The sequence below is a fragment of the Pelophylax lessonae genome, assembly GCF_965119305.1.
Source record: "Pelophylax lessonae genome assembly, chromosome: 8".
Taxonomy (NCBI): Eukaryota; Metazoa; Chordata; class Amphibia; order Anura; family Ranidae; genus Pelophylax; species Pelophylax lessonae.
In genome coordinates this window covers 242906052-242927188 of record NC_138775.1, presented here as the reverse complement: position 1 = coordinate 242927188, position 21137 = coordinate 242906052, and the positions used below count along the sequence as shown (strand labels likewise).

Genomic DNA, 21137 nt, shown 5'->3' with positions numbered 1-21137 from the left:
GGGGGGGTTTCTATACACACTGTATATACCAAAACTATACGAGGACCCTTTCAACCATCCAATCAGGCAGGCCCTTGCACTACCTTGTTTTTTGGCTAGAGAAGCTTCAGTCAGGTTTAAAAAAAATTAAAAGTCTGCAGTTACAGATTCTGTAGCAGATGACTTTTAATAAAAAGACACTTAACAGCCCAGGATCCAGCGCTGTTTTCACTGGTCTCTGGGTTCCCAGCACCGCCTTGTTGACTTTGGGAACCTGCCGTGACTCCCTGCGGCTTCAAAGCATGCTCCCTCCTGCCCATGCACAAACACCCAATGGTCCTACAGCCTCCTGGGACCTGTGATGTGGCCCAGAAGGTCACAACTTTTGACCATTATTACTATGGCGATCTCAGCAGAAGTGAGAGCAGGTGACTGCCAAAGATAGGTACCCACCCCCTAAAAAAAGAAAAAAAGGATCACAATAATGATCCTAATGGTCCTGTTGCGTTTTGCAAATGGATGAGGGGTGAGGAAGGGGAAAGTTAAAGTAAAGACCCCAAACCCCTTCTCTGCACTTAAAAGCATTCAAAACGCCAAGTTTGGCTGTTTTGAATGCTGCAATTTTTTTGAATCTGGCGCCAGACAGTACCCAGGAGTGATGTCACTCATGATATCACTTCCGGGTTTTTGCATGAAGACCCGATCAGAGCCAAATGCGGTTTTGATTTGGTCTTCGGCGGCGGTGTAGGCTGGTTGCCCGGGTCTCCCGGTGGGACGGGAGACCCAGACGAGCCGCAGAAGGCGGCGGGGGGGGGGGGGGGCGGGGGCTTGTATGGGCCACGTCCCCTCTCGCTTCTTGCAATGACAGAAGAGGGCTTCTCAGCCGCATCGGTTGTCATTACTAGACTAGACCGTCGGCTATGGACATATCGCAATATCGGTAACCTCCAGGGCCGATTCCGATATATCGGGAAGAGTGCATATCGGCCCTCGATATATTGGCTTTGCCGATAATCGGTTGATCCCCACTTAAACACCCAAGAATAATATCTATTTTCTGAAATATATTTTTTATATTGCATGATATCTGCGCAGCTGTTTATTAAATGCACATTTTCAGCAAAAAATATACTAAAATTAATTTTAGTGCACACAAAAACGCAATACCCAATATTTTGGTAAAATATAAAAGATAGGGCTGTGTTGAGTAAACAAATACAAAACATGTCAAGTCTTAAAATTTGATGAAACTTGGTGAAAACACAAAAGACAATGGTATCCAAAAATCTCCATAGGCAACGTTTTGAAATTCTTTACAGCTCATCAGTTTACAGTTAACTGTGAGCTTTGGTGCTAGAATTATTGCTGTTACTCTGACATTTGTGGTGATACCTGTGGTGCGATCACAGTTTACATACACATTATACCGTGTACGGGTTACATTTTTAAAATCATAATTTCATTTTTTTTAAAACTTTTTTTACATTTATTTTATTTAACTTTATTGCTATCACAAGCTGTTAAACCCCCATGTTAACACACTGAGAAGGTGACAGGTACTTTTTATAGAGACAATAGGGGTCTAATAAACTCCAATGTCTACCCTGCCATCCAAAGCATGTAATTGAGCAGAGATCTGAATCAGCCAGAGAAAGACCGCTCTGAAACTCAAAGTGACTAAACCATCATCGCTCTCAGTTTCAATCCAGGCTGAGGAGATCAAGGAACACCATTTTAAAGTCCTCCATTGTGGTCCCAGGCTCCGGGAAACAGTGGGACAGCCCAGAACTAGCACTATGAAAGTGATTGGCAGCTATACAGCTGCCGGATCACTTTCACTTTATACACAGGAGAAAACCAAGCACAAGCTTGTGCTGAACCCTTCACTCTCTGGATGCATGTAGTACATGCAAAGGGCTCAACTGGTTAACACACATGTATTGACAAAACATTTTCATTTTACTTTGGGCAGAATAGTGAGGGGGTAGAACCCTTATCAGGGCCGTCTGTGCACCTGCTAAGAAGATTAACCCCGTTTATCCTTATGACCACTGTCACTAAAACAAAAAAAAAAAAAATGGTAAATGCAGAATTTCATCGTTTTTTTTTCCAGAACAAGAGAAATCTTCTACTTGTTGCGTTGATAATTGTCCAAAGCTGACCATACACAAGCAGTATTTTGAATGAACATCCGTAACAACATTTTTCTGTATATTCTATGACTTCTATGAATCGTTCAAAAATACTTCAAAATGTTGTTTGCTTTTCACAATCGCTTCTGGAATGAAGGACTTTACCAAAGAAAAACCCACAAATGCTGTTAAAAATGTTATCGTTCACTAAAAAGTTCCATTCCGCCTCTTTGAATTTTCCCGTCACTGTGGTCAAAAAGAAAGTGTGGTCTCTTGTTCACCTTGGCCCTGGCAGGTCAAGTCATGGTAGGATCAGAACACAAAGTTCAATAGGTAATGTCCTTCCAACATAGGGTCAGGAAGCTGAAAATGTTGCAGTTCTCCGATTTGGCTACTGAAGCATGTGTGCTTGTGTTTTGCAGTATCCAGTCATTGTACAGTAATAAACTCTGACAGCAGGAAAATAAAAATGATGGGGAAGACATTCTCATATGCGCTGAGTCACTCTATAGCAGCCCCACCTGCAGCAAGCTTGTCACAAAGTGTTACAGTAATCCTTTCAGATCGTAACCTCGGGCACGGTTCAGGTGCGAGAAGCTTTAAGCTGCATGTTTAGTCCTTAAGGTTTTGAGAAGTTTAAATGCGACAGCCTCAACTGTTATTTCTGCCTGTTATACAAGGCTGAACCTGTCCGTCAACATACAGAGTGCCTGCCATAGTTCTGTCTACAGGAAAGATCAATCATTAAGCCTAGCGCTCTCCTGCTGCCTTACGCTTTATTATAGCAAACAGAGGAACATTCTGATGATCAGCTCTGTATGTTAGAAAAAAAAGAAACAGTTTGCAAAGGTTTGCCAGTGATCCAGCTCAAATCAAACTTGTCATCAGTTCTCCCTAAATTCAAAGCAAACCTGTCACACGCTTGTATATGAACTAAAAGGAGAACTCCAGACAGGCCAAATAATTATCAATGAAGTTGTTTGTAAGATCTCACGTGACGTGAAGTTTCTATTCACTAAATACTGCAGCTGCTGACTTTTACTATCAGGGCACTTATCTGTCTAGGCATCCAGCGGTGTTCCCCACCCAAGCTGATTCTTGAGTCGCCTCTCGGGTGTTGGCACAGCCATCTTGGCTAAGGGTAATCGGCAGTGAAGCCTTTCACAGCCCGTTTCCCACTGTGCTTTGTGAATGGGCCGGTTGTGTGGAGAAGGAAGGTGGGGGGGGGGGCGGGGGCGAACCCATTTCCACCCCAAAAGGTGACAAATGTGGCAGCGAAGGAGGGTGGGGGGCAGACAAGCGAAACTTCCTCTTTTAGGTGGAGCTCCGCTTTAACTATTTGCCCACAATTTAAAGTGGTTCTACAGCCTTAAGGTTTTCTACCTTAATGCATTCTCTGCATTAAGGTGAAAAACCTTCTGTTGCAGAGGATTCCCCCCCCCCCCCCCATACTTACCTGAGCCCAATCTCGATCTAGAGAGATGTGAATGAGAGCAGCAGCTCGCCTGGCTCTGTCTTTCCTTAATGGGCAGTATGATAGCAGTGGGAGCCATTGACTCCCATTTCTGTCAATCAACGGGGGGGGGGCGAGCCCTGCTCTCTGTGTCAACAGACGGCAGACAGGTCAGCTCGTGAGTGAGCCCACAAGAGTGCCACCATAGAAATCAGTTTTCTACAGGGGGACTTGGCGGGGAAGGGAGGATCAAGGAGCACCGGCGGGAGACTCAAGAAGAGGAGGATTGGAACTGCTCTCTGCAGAACCATTGCACAAGTCAAGTATACCATGTTTGTTGTTTTATTTTTTTTTTAATAAAGAAGCTTTAAAATCACTTAAACTTTTGGACAGATCTGTTACTTCTTGTGCCATTCTACTTGTGCTACCTATCTCTCTACCTATCAGTGTGCCATTAGGGAGATTTTCCTTTTACTTCCTGTTCTGCAGACACAACGGGAAGCGAGAGGACCGGGACCGTTCACAATGCTGGAGGGACCCTGGTGGATGGCAGAGAAGGCATTTCCCCTTATTCCCACAACCCTAGACACAACAAGCATTTAAGTTTGGTAGTGTGGTGGGGCTTCACTGCAAGTGTACATTTTTTCTATACGATAGAGTTGGGATTTAAGGCTGCTCTGCTGAGTTGCTTTTTTTTTGTACTAGAGTGTATCCTACAAACTACTCAAACAGAGATTGAACAACAGGCGCACAGGGACCCCTAGTTCCTCAGCAATACAGACCCAGGTTCACCTCCCCATGGTAGGGATATATGTGCCAAATCAAGCAGAAATTGGATCAGATCAGAACTAAATTCTAGAGAAAACCAGCCACAAAAACAATGAACCCTAGCAAGCTCTGCAAACACTGCAGCACTACACTATTTTCTTACAGTACAAAGCAATTTTGTTGATCGTCTTGTGGTTTTCATTAACATCATGTAACCATTGAGATGACAACAGTAGCAGAAGCTGGAATCTGTATCCTGTCTTCAATTGTCTGCCTTCAAAAGGGCTGGTATTTAGATACATTTTGATCTTCCTGAGGCCAGGTAAGGAACGAACAATAGACTACTGGATGGGATTTCGAGGAAACAGACGTGTTGAAACACCAAAGCCGCAAAAAGGAAAATATTGATTTTTCTCATGTCAGTCTGCAGAAAGAAAATCGTTTTTTGGCTCACATGCTTAACTTTTCACAGCCAAAGACTGAGTTTTATTCCGGGAACCCACTTCGGGGAGGCTGCGGGTCAGTGGTGATTTAATTAAGTATTTCCTTTTCATTATATTTCTGACAAGCAACTATTATATTTTACTAAAAAGGACTGTAACACAATTGTGCAAATTATATAACCACTTAATAGGAATTCTCTAACATCATAAACATTTAAAAATATATTCTGTGCCCCCCCCCCCCCTTCACCCAACAAATACATCATACAGTTTACATATGGCAGACATACAGCTGGGAATCATGGGAGCAGGACTATTCTCTCTGGCTCAAACATGCTTAGCTATGACTTGAAGAAGCATGGCCTCGACAGGAAGACTGAAAGCTCTGTATGTGTAGACTGTAGTCAGAGGCACTGAGCAATCATGGGGGAACACTGTTTAAGACAGGCATGTCCAACATGCGGCCCGAGGGCCGCATGCGGCCCGCAACCTCAGGCAATGCGGCCCACTGCCCCCTGCCAATTTTTTTTTTTTGCTGGGGAGGAAGGAAGTCAGGTCTTGGGCACAGCCACAGCAACTTCCAACCAACGGTAGGCGAGCATGTGCAGTGTTTCTGACTCCTACCACCATGACCACTTCAAATAACTGAAGTGGTCATGGTGGTTAGAGTGTTCCTTTATTACCTCTCAGAAGAAGTAAACCTCTGTATACTGATTCCATTTCATTCGATCATCCTCTAGTTGTGTTAAATTAGTGTGGGGAGGGGGGGGGGCATTTTATTACTTATATACCTTAACTATAGTATATATTTAATATGCGGCCCGAGAAAATTTCTCTACACTCAATGTGGCCCAGAGAAGCCAAAAGGTTGGACACCCATGGTTTAAGAGAAATAAACACAGGGCTATAGACACAGTAATACAAGCATAGGGAAAATGGCCCATATTGAATGTTGCTTGAACACAGAAGCAGTAAATGACCTCAGGCTCTTCAAACAAAGAGATAGCCGGCAACTCCATATGACTTCAAATTCTATATTTTCTTATCCAAGTGGGTAAAATAGTGGCTAACGCATTGCGGCGATAAGTCTTGGTCACAGCCAACACAAAATTCAAAAGAACATTTATATATGTGCACAATGACAGGAAACTCCACCCCTCCCCTGATCAATTGATTATTCAAACAGGTGTTATACCAAACACCAGCAGTTGTATCATTAGGAAGAGGTGGAGACCTCTCGTTCGAGCCAATATAAAAATAACTAACATCATCAAAAAGCCATGGACAAAAAATAAAAAATGTTATGTAATGCATTTGAAAAAAAATATGAAAAGATCAAAACTACACTAAGAAAAAGATCCATATCGTATGTATGATTCATTCCCAGAGGCATTCTCGTTTGGAGGTTGAATATCCACCACACTTCCCGAGAAAGGAGTTTGTGGTGGATATCAGCACCACGGGAAGACAGCTTAATCCTCTCCAATCCTAAGAAAGTGGAGGATGTCATATTACCATGGTGCACATACCTAAAACGTCTGGATACATTGGATATATTTTTATCACTACTGTATGAAGCCCCATGAAAATGCTCACTTAGACTGGTTGCTAAAGGTCTTGATGTGCATCCCACATACTGTTTGTTACAAGATTTGCATTCCACAGCATAAAGAACATTATTTGTGCCACGACTGATGTATTCCCTAATTGTATTCCCACATTCTAGGTCAGTATTTTGAAAACTCTTTACCAGTTGCACATGAAACAATGCTCCTATGCCGTTTAGAATGCTTATCACAAAAGCGGCATGTGTCTTTACCGCAAATGTATGACCTCAGGCTCGTACTGTGATAAAACTTTACCTATCCAAAACCAACCTATACATACAGATCAAGAGATGCTCAAAAGGTACGTGTACCTTTACAGAACCTGATCATAACTGCCCACTTAGGCCGGCCATACATGACAATGTTGACAGGGGAATCCGCAATTGTCTTCTCCTGGCAGAGCCATTTCCGCTGGGAGAATATAGTGATGATCACTAGCAGCTATAGGATCCATTGATCAACTTAATACAATTAGCCTGCCTATTAACAACTTGAATCTTGGACGGTTCCTGCTGAACCAGCCGAGATTCGAACCATGTATGGCCAGTCTTAGGCCTAATACACACTAGTAGTAGGGTTGAACAAAAAACCCTGACAACTCAGGAGGAACCACTGTTCTAACTTACAATGTTAGTGTAGCAACCTCCCCCCTGCTGTGCTATTTTGTTCTTACAGGACGGTCCCCCTGCCAGAATACTCTGGTCAGCCATTGGCTGAGAGTGCTGATCAGGAGCCGGTCAGCAGACCTTTTTCAGTCATGCCTCATCTGACCAGCTGCAGTACACATGGGCCGAATGTCACCCGACATTTGTCCTGTGTGTAATAGGCTTTAGTCCTCCTCCGAAAAGACGACTGAATCACATCTCAGCCAGGCATAGAATGCAGCTCCTGGACTTGGTACCTGTGGATATAAAAAGTAAAAATAGTGGTATACCAAGTATGGGGAGAGAAAGGTGAGGCAGATAGAATGTGTTTGTTTAAAAGTATAGCTATCCTTTAAACACCTTTCCTGGAAAAACGGCGACTCCCTGATCCCTGAAGGGATGATCACTTTACCAACACTGGTATATCAATGGCATTATTCACATGCATAGGGAAGAAAATCACCTGTGCTGCCTGTAATTCAATTTGCCAGGCCCTGTCCACTGAGATTATATTACTAGTGATCCAAAATTTGGTGAAATAACCAGCAGCAGGAGGAGCCGGGAAAGAGTATTAAAGTAACCCTGTCAGCACAGGGTCATTTGTGTATACAACATGCCATCTGCAGATGTCTGGGTATACTTACCCTTCCGATGGCCAGTTTCTTGAAAAGCTACCATTTTACGGCTTTCCAGGCTGCCTCTCACTGTGGTTTCCTCTCAATATAGGATGTAAGAACTGGTAGAAGGAATCACCGCAAAAATTGTTTTCTTTTTTTTTTACATTATGCGAGTATACTGGGGGCTGGATGGTCAGGATTGGAGTGGGACATCAAAATGGTATGTCTGTCTTACAAAGTTACAAAGCAATAATTTGCTACCAGACTGGTATCTGCCAGAAAATTCTTAAGCTAGTCATAGATGGTAATTTTTTTTTTTAATTTACAGATTCCTCCAACCACATAAGCGAGGTGGATGGGGCAAACTCCCCTGTCAGGACATTGTATTCTGACAGCGGGAGTCTCGACTAACCAGCGACTGCAGCCAGTGACCAACAAAGGTTTTCCAGCTTGTTTGTTATAAAGAAGTCGGTCTAATGATTGACTTCTGTCAAATGGGAATGACCACACAAGGATCAAAATTTGCCTGTCTCTGCTGAACCAGACAAAGTTCAATCCGTCTATGGCCAGCGAGAACACGTCTGCTAGCAAATGTTTGTTAATTGCACACAGTCTATAGCACATATGCAGTTAAAAGTACTGGCCCACTTCTGTCATTGATAAAGAACAAAGCAGGGTGGCAGGCTAATTTATCTACAGTGAGCATGTGTTACAGATCATCAGTGACTGCCCAATAGCCAAAGTGAGATGATGTCAGACCCGAAAGAAAAACATAAGAGGATGGCAGCATTGGGGACTTTGCTGGAGGAAAACAGAGCTAAGTGTGCCATAATGTCTGTCTACTGGTAAGGAGATTTCAATTCACTTCCTGTCCCAGATATGTGGCAGGGCGAAATATCTCCAAAGTAATAGAAATTTCCCTCTTAAAACAGAGTTCCATCCAAAAATGGAACTTCCGCTTTAAGGGCTCCTGACCCCCTGACATGCCACGTTTGTCATTGTCACCTAGATGACAGGTACCCACTCGAGCTGAAGTTCTCCTCTCCCCCTCTAATCTTCTGGGACACGTCAGAGGTTCCAGAAGATTGCCCATCCACTCAGGATGGGCAACGCAAGCTGTCACAGCCGAGTGCCCACACTAGAGATGCTGGTGCAGGAGAAGAGGGAGAGCACTGAGGCTCCCGCCGGCCGCATCCCTGGACCGTGGGAATGGTGAGTGTGTATTTATTAAAAGTCAGCAGCTGCACTTTTTGTAGCTGCTGACTTTTAATAAATACAAAAAAGGGTGAAACTCCACTTTAAATATTTGCTACCAGAAATAGTGTCAACATTGGAAGATTTCCCCTTTACCACCTGGTGTGGCAAATATAACATTTTGCCATTCCCATCACTTTCTGTCTTAGGTGACAATGGTCACCAGGTCATATACGGAGGGTGAATCAACTTGACCCAGGTTCTAACCCATCACTACTCTACCCAAAACTAGAGAAAAAAAAAAAAAGTATAGCTATACCTTAAAAGTAATTTTGCTCACAGTTTCATCCACAAGTTTCGAACACACATCCTAAGATGTTAATTGATGTTAAATGTTATTGTGGCCAAAGGCATTTCCTTAATAACATACATGGCTAACAACTTGACCGACTGTTAACCTCTGTGAACTCCACCCTAGGGATTCCATGGACGTGGCTGAACAAGGACCACAGAGCGGAGGTGTCAATCAGAGCACTTAGCAGGCCAGGGTTCATCGTTACCCTCCACGCATCATACATTCCTAGCTGCAGCCACTCAGACTTTCACTGGCAGCAACACAAAGAACATCAGACAAACTGTCCCTTTCCTTGCGCATCTCCGATTACTGTAAAACAGTGTCCCCCTGCAAAACTGGCCACTTTCCAAATGTCTCAGCAGCCAATTACAGTGCGTTAACAGGCTCTACAAGAGAGCCGGGAGGATTAAGCTTAAGAGGATCCTTTTTCCTCCACTCAGCCTCTCCCTTCGGATAAGAGGGTATTAAAAACGTACCGAGATAATAATAAGATAAATACTTCACGCATTAACCCCCACTCCGCAAATATATACATTGTAAAGAATACCACGTTCTCTGAACGCACTTTAATAATGACCACTAAAGCTGAAACATAACCCATCTATGAAATTATTTGTTTTATAACAGTTCAGAAAGTAGAAACAGGCTGTAACAGGTAGTACACATTCAGACATTAGCTCTGCAAGCATGTGCACACCTTCCAACTTTGTGAGAAAGGAGCTTTTACTACCATTTTTTTTTTTTTTTTTTTTTTAGGCAACAGCCCTGGTTATCCATCCCTTATTTCAGACAAAGAAAAAAAAAAAAAAGAATTACTGCATGCACCAAAGGCAAATGTCATTTTTTTGAGACTAAAGGTAAGCTTCAGCAAAAAAAAAAAAAAATAAATAAAAAAAATTTGCCAGATTTCTAAGGCCCCGTTCACACTGGGGCGACGCTACTTGCCGGGGCGACCTCATAGGTCGTGGCGCCCTGCTCGCACCACGACCTCGGAGCGGCCGGCACGGACTTCATAACATTGAAGTCTATGCAGGTCGCTCCGGGTCGCCCCAAAGAAGCTCTGGACCATTTTTCTAAGTCGGAGCGACTTGTGTCGCTCCTATTAGAACAGGTCCGCAGCTTCTCTATGGAAGGCGACCTACAGCGACCTGTCAGGCGACCAGGTCGCCTGACAGGTCGCCCCAGTGTGAACGGGGACTTAGGGAAATATCACAACCTTTTTTTTTTTAATAGAAGTGTTGGGACAGATGGTAGTAAACACATAAAAAAACAAATATTATACCAGTACAGTTTTCAGCCCCCGAGAGAACACAACAGTACCAAATAAATAACCTGTATTTGATTACAGTCCTCCTAAAGTGACCGACAAAAAATAAACTGCTTGCAGGTATAAAGGAGCAGGCATCTGCTGGGCCACTCTTACCTGGAAAAATGCTGCCACTTCTTTGTAACTAATGCCTCGTACACACGCAACGATTATCGGCCGACCGATCGTCCGACTTTTGTCCAGAGTGTTGTTTTGTTGGTTGGAATGTGCCTAGACTGTACACGAATTTTTTCGGCCAACAAAAATCTACTTCAGAAGTGATGTCATGTGTTGGTTTACTTTCCGTGTGTTTTTTTCTTCTCTGAGCATGCCCAGTCTTGCTCATCAGATTTTTGTCTGCCGAAATCTGAACTGACTGACGGAAAATCGGCCGTTGTGTTGGCGGCCAACAAAAATTTTATAACCTGCACACCAGATTTTTTTCGGCCGAAAAGTCTGAGTCGGAAGCATCATACTAACAAGCCGAAAATCGGCCGATCGGACGTTGGCCGAAAATTCACGGCCAATAATCGATGCGTGTGTACGAGGCATAAGCGACTGCCCAATCCTCTCCTACCCGAGACATTACTATTGGCCATTGTGGTAGCCCACACAGTGACGGCCCAAGAAGAATGTTGGAGAGGAAGCAGCCCACCTCCAACATTACCATGAAGTGTCAAAGTTTTACCTGCTCAGAAAAGCCTGGCATTTAGGTATAGAGGAAACACTTGCAGCTGCTATCTGCAGGGCACTCCCATGTACCTTCACATTAGAACAATCTGTAGCGTTACCTTTTTATGGTGACAAATTCACTTTAAGTTTAGAGCTCTGTTATTTGATCATACTATGCACCCTTAAGGGTTAGGAAACACTATGACGTAGGGCCAGTGGACAGGGCAGGAACCGTTAAGACTGAATTCTGTTCCCTAACAGTCAGGCTAAATTATCAGGCCTTCGATGCAGTAAAAATTAATAAATTACATTTATTCTATATATAATTCTGCAGAGTTTTACTTACAATGATTAATTCAAAGCAGATCTTGATCAAAGAAAAAGAATTACCCGTATTTTCCGGCGTATAAAACGACTGGGCGTTTAAGACGACCCCCCCTAATTTTCAAGTTAAAAGTTTTGGGCTATACTCGCCGTATAAGACTACCCCCCTTCCGAAGCAAGGCAACACCATTGAAAAACATCAGATTTCTCATAGATCTCCAAGGTACCCCAAGTGCTGTAATACATGTAATCTCTCATAATATCTCCAAGGTACCCTAAGTATTACCAGTAGATGTAATCTCAAGATGCTGGCTGTGCGGGAATCCTGTACCGGTATACCGTATGTACCGTAGCTTCGGCTACATACAGTATACCACGCTGAGCCAATCACAGTGAGCGATGTATTCTGTTATTGAATGCAAAGCCTGCTCGGATTGGCAGAGTCAGAGAGGCGGGCTGATGTTACTCCGCCAATCTGAGCAATCTTTGCATTCAATAATAGAATACATCGCTTTCCCTGATTGGCTCAGCGAGGTACACTGTATGTAGCCAAAGCTACGGTACATATGGTATACCGGTACAGGATTCCCAAACAGCCAGCGTCTTGAGAGATTACATCTACCGGTAATACTTATACTTAGGTTACCATGGAGAAAGTATACTCGGCGTATAAGACGACCCCCCATTTTTGGGGGATTTTTTTGAGGTTCAAAAGTAGTCTTATATGCCAGAAAATACAGTACATTTGGTAGTTCTTTCATGCATTTATACCTAGTAATACATCAGACTAAAAAAAGGGCAAGAGAGGAAAGCTAAACCGGGGGGTTCACATGCTGTGTATTCCCGTGCGATTCACATGAAATCTGGGTGCAGTGCGATTTCAGTCTACTGAAATTGCGCCGGACTGCACCAAAACTAGTGAATGCAATACTTAAAAGAAAATGCACAGCAACCGGATCATATGGCACTACTGTACTATGTGAATTAATGCGGGCAACACACACTTTGTATGCGCCCTGCGTTTCAGGTGTCGTTAAGTTAACACTGACAACTGCTGCATATTGCAAGTGCAGTGCACTTTGAACGCAGTGCAGAAAACACGGGTTTCCTGTGTTCTGGTGTGAACTGGCCCTTACTGGAGCTAGATCACGTCAGACTATTCTAATTGAATGCTTTGACTATCACAAATGTACCAGGATTTTGCTGTGGACATCGCCTATCTTGATTTCAGAAAAGCATGATACAGTTCCACATTAAGATCTCTTATTTTAAAAAATTGTAAATGCTGGGGACTTAACTCTTCACTAGTATAGTGCATGTGCAGTAGGCTAAAGCATTGATAGAGTGAGAGTACACAAGTACCGACCCCCAGGGTTTCTTAGCAGCAATGAATTTTGTATAGAACGTATCAAACTGTGTTTTTTTTAAATAAAAAGTTACTTTTATTAGTAGAATGAAAAAATGTATAAAAAAACATGATAAAACAATCCCCATGAGGGGAGAAAAATAGGTAGATTATGAGCTCTGGTTACAAACATAATAACATGGTGTATAAAAAAAATATATAACAATCACATAAGATCATCACTTGGAAATGCAGGAAACTCCAACGCGTTTCGACCTATGGAATAAGGTCTTCCTCATCGGGCATTTTTGGGCGTTTTCCATCTCACAATACAGACATAGACCCCTGTCTCCCAAAATAAGTGAATACTATGATTTTCCAGGCAGGTGTCTACGCCCCGTTTGGTAGGCTCTAGATGTGGCTCCTTGTAGCCCTGTGCATTTTCCTTGCTGGCTTGGTGGGAGAATCCATGCCTCCATTTTGGAAGACGACTTCTTATGCCTCGTACACACGTACCGATCGTCGGCCGACCGATCGGCCGTCTTTTGTCCAGGGATGTCCTGTCCGCTGAAAAGTGCAAAAGACTGCACACGAATTTTGTCCGCCGACTGCAGAAGTGATGTCATGTGATGGTTAACTTTCCCTGTGTTTTTTCTTCTCTGAGCATGCCCAGTCTTGCAAATTTGCTGATTGTCGGCCGAAATCTGTACTGACTGGCGAACAATCGGCCGTTCTGGTGTTGGCCAACAAAAATTTTAATGCTTGCACGACAGATTCTTTTCGGCCGAAAGTGCGCTGTCGGCTGTCGGAAGCATCATACTAACAAGCCTACATTCGGCCGATCGGTCGTCGGCCGAATATTTACGGCCGACAATCGGTACGTGTGTACGGGGCTTTAGTCATCAACATGTCTTCTGGTTCCTGACCAACATTGCCAATTTGGTAAAGTTATCCTACCTGTCTGTACACTCATGTGACAACACACAATCTTTGTTTTGTGTGTGTCCTAACTGTAATACATGTTCTTTTCAGACATCACAGACCCCCTGAGGAAGACCTTATGCCATAGGTCGAAACGCGTTGGGGTTTTCTGCATTTCCATGTGATGATCTTATCATGAGATTGTTATATATTTTTTGATACACCATGTTAGTATGTTTGTAACCAGAGCTCATAATCTACCTATTTTTCTCCCCTCATGAGGATTGTTTTATCATGTATGTTTTTTATACATTTTTTCATTCTACTAATAAAAAAAAAAAACACACAGTTTGATACATTCTATACAAAATTCATTGCTGCTAAAAAAAACCCTGGGGGTCGGGTGCTTGTGTATTCTCTTTCTCCAGTTCCTACTTTGGGGTGTGCAGCCTCTCCATTGAATGTGTTGTTCCCTGCTTGTCAAGCATTGATAGAGTTTGGTTGTAAAAGGGGTTCATTCAGAACAGAAATCGGTCCCTAGTGGTGTGCCACAAGACTATGTACCAGGTCTTGTTCTATTTCATCTGTTTGTAAGTGATATAACTCAAAGGCCAACTCAGGACATAAAAAAACCCCTTGCAGTGTAGGTTAAATGCTTATTACGTCGGGGGGGGGGGGCAGAATGAGAGGCTGTATTAGCTACCTGACTCCTGCTTCAGCAGGCTACAGTGCAGTTCTCTCTTCTCCCCAAAGCTCCAGGCTGTGGGCAGTCATTCAGCTTCATCACCTACAATGCAGGGCTGTTAGCCCTGCAATAAATATGGAGGGGGCAAGCTTGCAACCTACAATCAGCGCGTCTTAAGCCGGCCATTGACAAGAGCAATTTTCTTTCCTGCAACCACAGGTCTCTTGCTGCATGGAAAGGTTTGCAATAATGTTAGTATTTCATTTTTGTTTATTTTTTTTTTTAATACATTATTTGGCATTGTTAAAAGATTAGTCTGAAAGATTAGTGGTAGAACATGCAATTCAATGTTTCGAAGTGCAAAAATAAAGGCACTTAGGTAAAAATAGTCCCATGAAGGAGTTAAATATTGGGGGCGCAGTGTTTGCCAAAACTACACAGGAAAAAGATTGAGGGTTTTTTTTTTCAGATGATTGCAAAATAAACAGTGTAGCCTAAAAGTTGAGAAATCAAATAAAATGTTTGGGTGCATCACTAGAGGGATCACCAGCAGGAGGAAGAAAACCCTTGATTCCCCTATAAAGATCTTTAGCTATGACTGGAGGGATTGCCAACAGGAGGTAGGGGATCCTGATCACCTTAAATATATCTTTAGCTATGACTAGAGGGATCACCAACAGGAGGTAGGGGATCCTGATCCCCTTATATAGATCTTTAGCTATGACTAGAGGGATCACCAAAAAGAGGTAGGGGATCCTGATCACCTTATATAGATCTTTAGCTATGACTAGAGGGATCACCAACAGGAGGTAGGGGGTCCTGATCCCCTTATATAGATCTTTAGCTATGACTAGAGGGATCACCAAAAGGAGGTAGGGGATCCTGATCACCTTATATAGATCTTTAGCTATGACTAGAGGGATCACCAACAGGAGGAGGGGACCCTGATCACCCTATATAGAACTTTAGCTATTACTAGAGGAATAAGGGTGCTGATCACCGGATCTAGATCTTTAGATGTCACTTAGAATACTGTATCCAGTTCTGCAGACCTAACTTATAAAAATATATTGATAAGAATGGGTGACCCCAGAGATGAACAACAAAAATGGTGAAAGGTCTGAGGGATAAAACATATCAGGAGATAATCCAGAAGCTTAAGGTGTACAGTCTTGAGGAAATATGGGAAAGTAGGGGACGTGACTGAAATCTTTAAATGTAGTAAGGTTGTGAAAAGGGTTTAGGAGGGAAGTGTTTTCAATATGAAGCCACGATCAAGAACACAGTGCCAAAATCTCAAACTAACAAGAGGAAAGTTCAACACAACCCTGACAATGTATTTTTTTTAACTAAAAGAGTAGCTGCTGCTCGAAACAGACTTGCAGCAGAGGTTGTTAGTCAACAGTAAGCCCTGGTTCAAACTGGTGCGGCTTTAAAATTGCGCGGAAGTAGTACTACTTCAGTGAGATTTCAAAACAGTGTGATTTGCACCGCTGATTACATTGTGGCTAGCGACTTCATTTAACAGAAGTCTATGCAAGTCGCAATGAAATTGGAGAAAAAAAAGTACTGTAGGAACCTTTTTCATAATCGCTGCGACATGAGTCGCGGTGATATGAATGTTCCTTTGCCGGCAATGGGGTGCGACTTGTCATGCGATTGGGAACTGACAAATCTCACCAGTGTGAACAAGGGCTAAGTACATTTAAACATGCTTGGGAAAGGGCAGAGCCTTTGGACCACCTTTTATGCTGTCACTCTAGGTTTTCAATATTTGCTGGTTACCTCATCCTTGATATCTTCCTGTTGCTGGGATGAGAAGATTTCCATTGCTGAGATAAGTCTCATCATAAGCTCGTCCACAGATGTGTTTCCTGGTAAAAAAAATAAGTGAAAAATGAATAAAGTTTAATTTTCAGAGATAAAATAACATTTTCTAAGAGCAGATTTTAAAACGGGAATGAACAAAAAAAACAATGAGGTGCAATAACCCACTGAAGCCAAATAAAAGGGTCCGTTTCTAAGTTAGTTAAAAGCAGTCACTAAACAGACACCAGGTTCTATAGCACATCTCTTATATACAGGTCACTGTTTAATCTGCGAAAAGATTTCAATGTGTTGAATGGTCCATTAAATACAAGGCGGCTTTCTGGTACTTCTGTATTGCTTTGACATGTTTCAAGCTACAAATAAGACAGATGAAAAAAAAGCATGTGGCACGGGTACTGAATGCCTATTGACGAGAGGGCCAAACAAAGTAGTCCACACCAGAGCAAAATTCATTGGATAACATCCCGGCCATTCAAAAGCAGATATTGGCCCCTAGCCATCTGTGGCTCATTTGTGGTTGGCTATTGCTGGAAAAAAATAAAGCTGGCCGAAGACCGATCTAAATCCTGCTGAACTGGCCGGATTTGATCCATCTATGGGCAGGCTGGTTGTACGGAACTCAATCCATTGATCATCTTCAGTACAACCAGCCTGTCCGGTATTTCGCCTGATCACTGCCAGGGGCCATAACTGCCAGCAGCGATCATTGTATTCTGGTGGTGGGGAAGTTGCCCTGCACTCCACTGGCAGAACACAATTTGAGCTGTGGAAGGGATTTCCCCATCAACACTCCTGTATGCATGTGTCATCTCGGCCCAGCCAGTAGGAAAGGCTAAAAGATCCTGGACCAGGAGGAAGACTGAGAGAAGGTGGGAGCAGAGCATCGTTGAAAGGGCAACAAGGAGGGCTGCAGAATAGAGCTTTTTGAAATGCAGGGGTGCCATAAAGTGCAAAAATACTGTACATACAATAGGTATTGAAAAGAATCACTCCCTTAAAATAATCACATTTTGTTGCTTTGCAACCTTTAATGAAGACAGACACAGTTTTTTTGTTTTATCCAGCTGCATTTACCAAGTGCAATTAATAACATTCGTGAGGAAAAATATGACATGTCAGAAAAAAAAAACACAATTGAAAAAAATAGAATCACTGAGTTGGAGAAAGGATCACCCCCTACTAAAAATGAATGTAAACTCAATCAGGTGTAGCTAATCACCTTCTCAATGACACACACAGCCATTTGACTTTCAACTGTGATCAGCTGTGGTCATTTCGATTAGCTCAGCAAAAAAAGAGCTTTCCTGGAACATTTCAGTCCCCGATAGTGCAAATGAAACAATCAAATATGGATGGCAAGGCATGGTCAAAAGATCTTGGGATAAAGTTGCGGAGAGGCACAAGCCAGGAGATGGATACAAAAAAAAAATGTCAAAGGGTTTATTAATGCCTAGAAGCACAGTGAGGTCTATTATTAAGAAGTGAAAGGTATTTAGTACAACACAGACCCTCCTTGGATCAGGACGTCGTTCCAAACTGGTTGAAAAAGCCAGGAGGGAACTGGTCAGTGAGGCCTACAGCAACTCTGAAGCGGTTGCAGGAATTTATGACAAAGAGTGGTCTTTGTTCATGTGACAATATCACAAATTCTACACAAATGTGGCTTGTATGGGAGGGATGCAAAAAAAAAAACAAAAAGCTACTCCTCAAGGAAGGCCACATGCAGTCACGACTGAGCTTTGCCAAAACGCACCTTTAAGATTCTGAGGCCACATGGAAAAAGGTGTTCTGGTCAGATGAGACTCAAATTGAATTATTTGGTCTTAACACCAAACTATATGTCTAGCGGAAATCCAACACAGCTCACCACTTAAATAACACCATTCCTACAGAAAAGTATGGCGGTGGTAATTTACTGTTATGTGGGTGTTTCTCTGCAGCAGGGACTGGAGCACTTGTCAGGATAGAAGGAAAAATGAATGGAGCAAAATATCATTCAATTCTTGAGGAAAATCTGCTGCCCTCTACCAGAAAGTTGTCAATGGGAAGAGGGTTTACCTTCCAATATGACAATGACCCAAAGTACAGAGCAAAAATGAACACACAGTGGTTGAAGGAGAAAAAGGTGGATGTCCTTGCATGGCCTAGTAAGAGCCCAGACTTAAACCCCATTGAAAATCTATGGAATGACTTAAAGACTGCAGTTCTGCAATGAAGAGTGGGCAAATATTGCAAAGTTTAGATGTGCAAAGTTCGTAGAGACAAATCCCAACAGACTAAAGGCTGTAATTAAAGCAAAAGGTGGTTCAACAAAATACTGAAACAAGGGGGTGATCCTTTTTCCAACTCAGAGATTCTGTTTTTTATTTATTGTTTTTCTGACATGTTGGTGTTCTATCTTTTGCGTAGATGTTATAAATGGCACTGAGTAAATACAGCTGGATAAAAGAAAAGAGGGATTCTTTTCTATACCCACTGTACTTGCACATTATGACAAGAGCTCCTAGGGGGCCTCAAAACATTAGTTCCACTTATGGTGACATAGCAGGCAAACTAAATGTTGCTGTTGTTTAGACTGAGCTTTCTATTAAGGGAAAGGAGACAACAAGGAAAGAATACATCAGTTTTGTAATGGAGTATATAAAGAAAGCAAACTAGGAGAAGAACAGATAAAGAATAATGGCACTCCTAAATACCCAGCCAAACAATAAAGCAAGCTATTTTTTTACACTGCCAATATGAGGTATGACCACTTAGCAACTGCCCTATAGCAGTTTTACTGCTACAGGGTGGCAGCCATGTGCCAGATCATGTATTTGTGATCCTGCTCTACCAGGTAGGGGGAGTAAAAGTGCAACCCTGGTGGCTCGCTCCTGCTGTGATTACACACAGCGGAAGCTGATCTGTAGGTACCAGGTACTCTATGTCCGCCAGCACCCGCCGATTGTCAGGCAGAGACACAGAACTGCGATCTGCTTATGTAAACAGGGCAGATCGACGTTCGGGGGGAGAGGGGGAGGGATGGAGTTTGTGTCCCTGCAAATAAATTCCATCTCTTCCCTTAGTAAAAGCAGCACATACAGTTCACATAAACACTGGTTAGACACACAGTTAACCCTTTGACCGCTCCTGATATCAACCCCTTCCCGGCCAGTGTCATTAGTACAAGGTCAGTGCATATTTTTTTGGCACTGATCACTATATTAGTGTCGCTGGTTCCCAAAAAGTGCAAGGCAGGAGAGGTGTTGGGTGCTTGTGCCAAGGGGAAAGGACCCCAGTGCAGCAACAGACGATGAGTTGAGACGATCAGGGACTGCTGGAGGCTAAGCTCTACAGGTGCTGGTGTAACTCAGGGCAGCTCTGGCAGGCAAAAGACGGAAATCCCGCTGACAAACAAGGAAGAAAAACAGGCGCCGCTAAATGTAGCATAAAATGTATTACATGAAATTATGTAGCAACTCACATGGGAATTAGCTTGTGTCCAGACGTCTGAGGAAGGAGCCCAGTACGCATGCTCTGAAACACATTACGTCACTTCCAGTTCACCGCAGCCACCACCCGATCCAGCTCCTTCATAGTCCTTCCTGCATCGTCATCACCCGGCTGCGGGCCAGTCGGTATGCGGACATACTAACACAGGAAGCGATTCAGGAATATGGACACAAGCTAATTCCCATGCGAGTCGCTATATAATTTCATGTAATAAATTTTATGCTACACTCAGCCGCGCCTGTTTTTCTTCCTGGTTCCCAAAAAGTGTGTCAGTGTCAGAATGTCAACCACAAGTCACTGATCGCCGCCATTACTAGTAAAAAAATAAAAACATCCCATAGTTTGTAGATGCTATAATTTTGCGTAAACCAATCAATTAAACTCAACTCATTGGGATATTTTTTTTTTTTTACCAAAAACATGTAGCAGAATACATATTGCCCTAAGTTAATGAAGAAATTCGTTTTTGTTTTTAATTTTTCCAATGGATATGTTTTATAGCAGAAAGTATAAAATATAGTTTTTTTTTTTCCTTAAAATTGTCTTTGTTTATAGTGCAAAAAAAAAAATGCAGAGGATCAAATACTGCCAAAAGAAAGCTATTTGTGGGGAAAAAATACATACAATTTATCTGTGTAATTGTCAGGTAAAGTAACGCAGTGCCATATCGCAAAAAATGGCCTGGTCATGAAGGGTGGAAATCTTCTAGAGGTCAAGAGGTTAATACAAGCAATAGAAAAAAAAAAAAAAAGAAAACTATTGATAGACTCTACAGGTTATTACTGAGGTTGAAATACGTTGCTGGCATCAAGATGTAAATGTAAACCAAAATAATAGCTCCAATTAATGTACCTACATATTCAATAAAATGAATTTAGTGCACTTGGAAATCTAACTAGCGAGAGTACTTTAATTTGACTTTATAGTCTCTAGTTATCCCTTGTGCAGTAGGACAGTCAAAGCGGGCAAACACTAGGAGCCAATCAGGCTCAGCCAAAGTCCACATGTACTGAAAGGAAATGAGCAGACTGGAGGAATAACCAGAGCATTCACCTCACCAGTGTTCTTCTACTCTTTCACTGTCCAGTCAGCATACTAGTTATGTAATTTGACCAGTATTCTTGACCAAGCTGTGATGAGTTGTGAATCTGGGAAGGACCTGGCTGTGCTATCTGGATCACAAGACTGGCTGAACAGAATGAAAAATCTTTCTAGAGGTAAAACATCTCCCATACACATTTCATATGTATTGAGCCTCTTATCTGGGTCCACAGTTTTAAACCAAGCAGTGAACCCAGTAAACCATTTTCTTGATAGCATTTTATTTTTGTAAATGTTAACATGTCTCCACAAAACCCCTAGACATCACA

At 42.6% G+C, this 21137-nt stretch overlaps 1 protein-coding gene across 2 annotated transcripts in view; it reads right to left on the bottom strand.

Moving 5' to 3' along the window:
• The window catches only part of FAF1 (Fas associated factor 1), a 515086-nt gene that overhangs the window by 88543 nt on the left and 405406 nt on the right, over positions 1-21137 (bottom strand). For both annotated transcript variants that reach the window (XM_082265737.1, XM_082265738.1), the window contains exon 15: positions 16231-16319. In XM_082265737.1, the coding sequence (XP_082121863.1) occupies positions 16231-16319 (89 nt within the window). The remainder of the gene's footprint in view (positions 1-16230; positions 16320-21137) is intronic.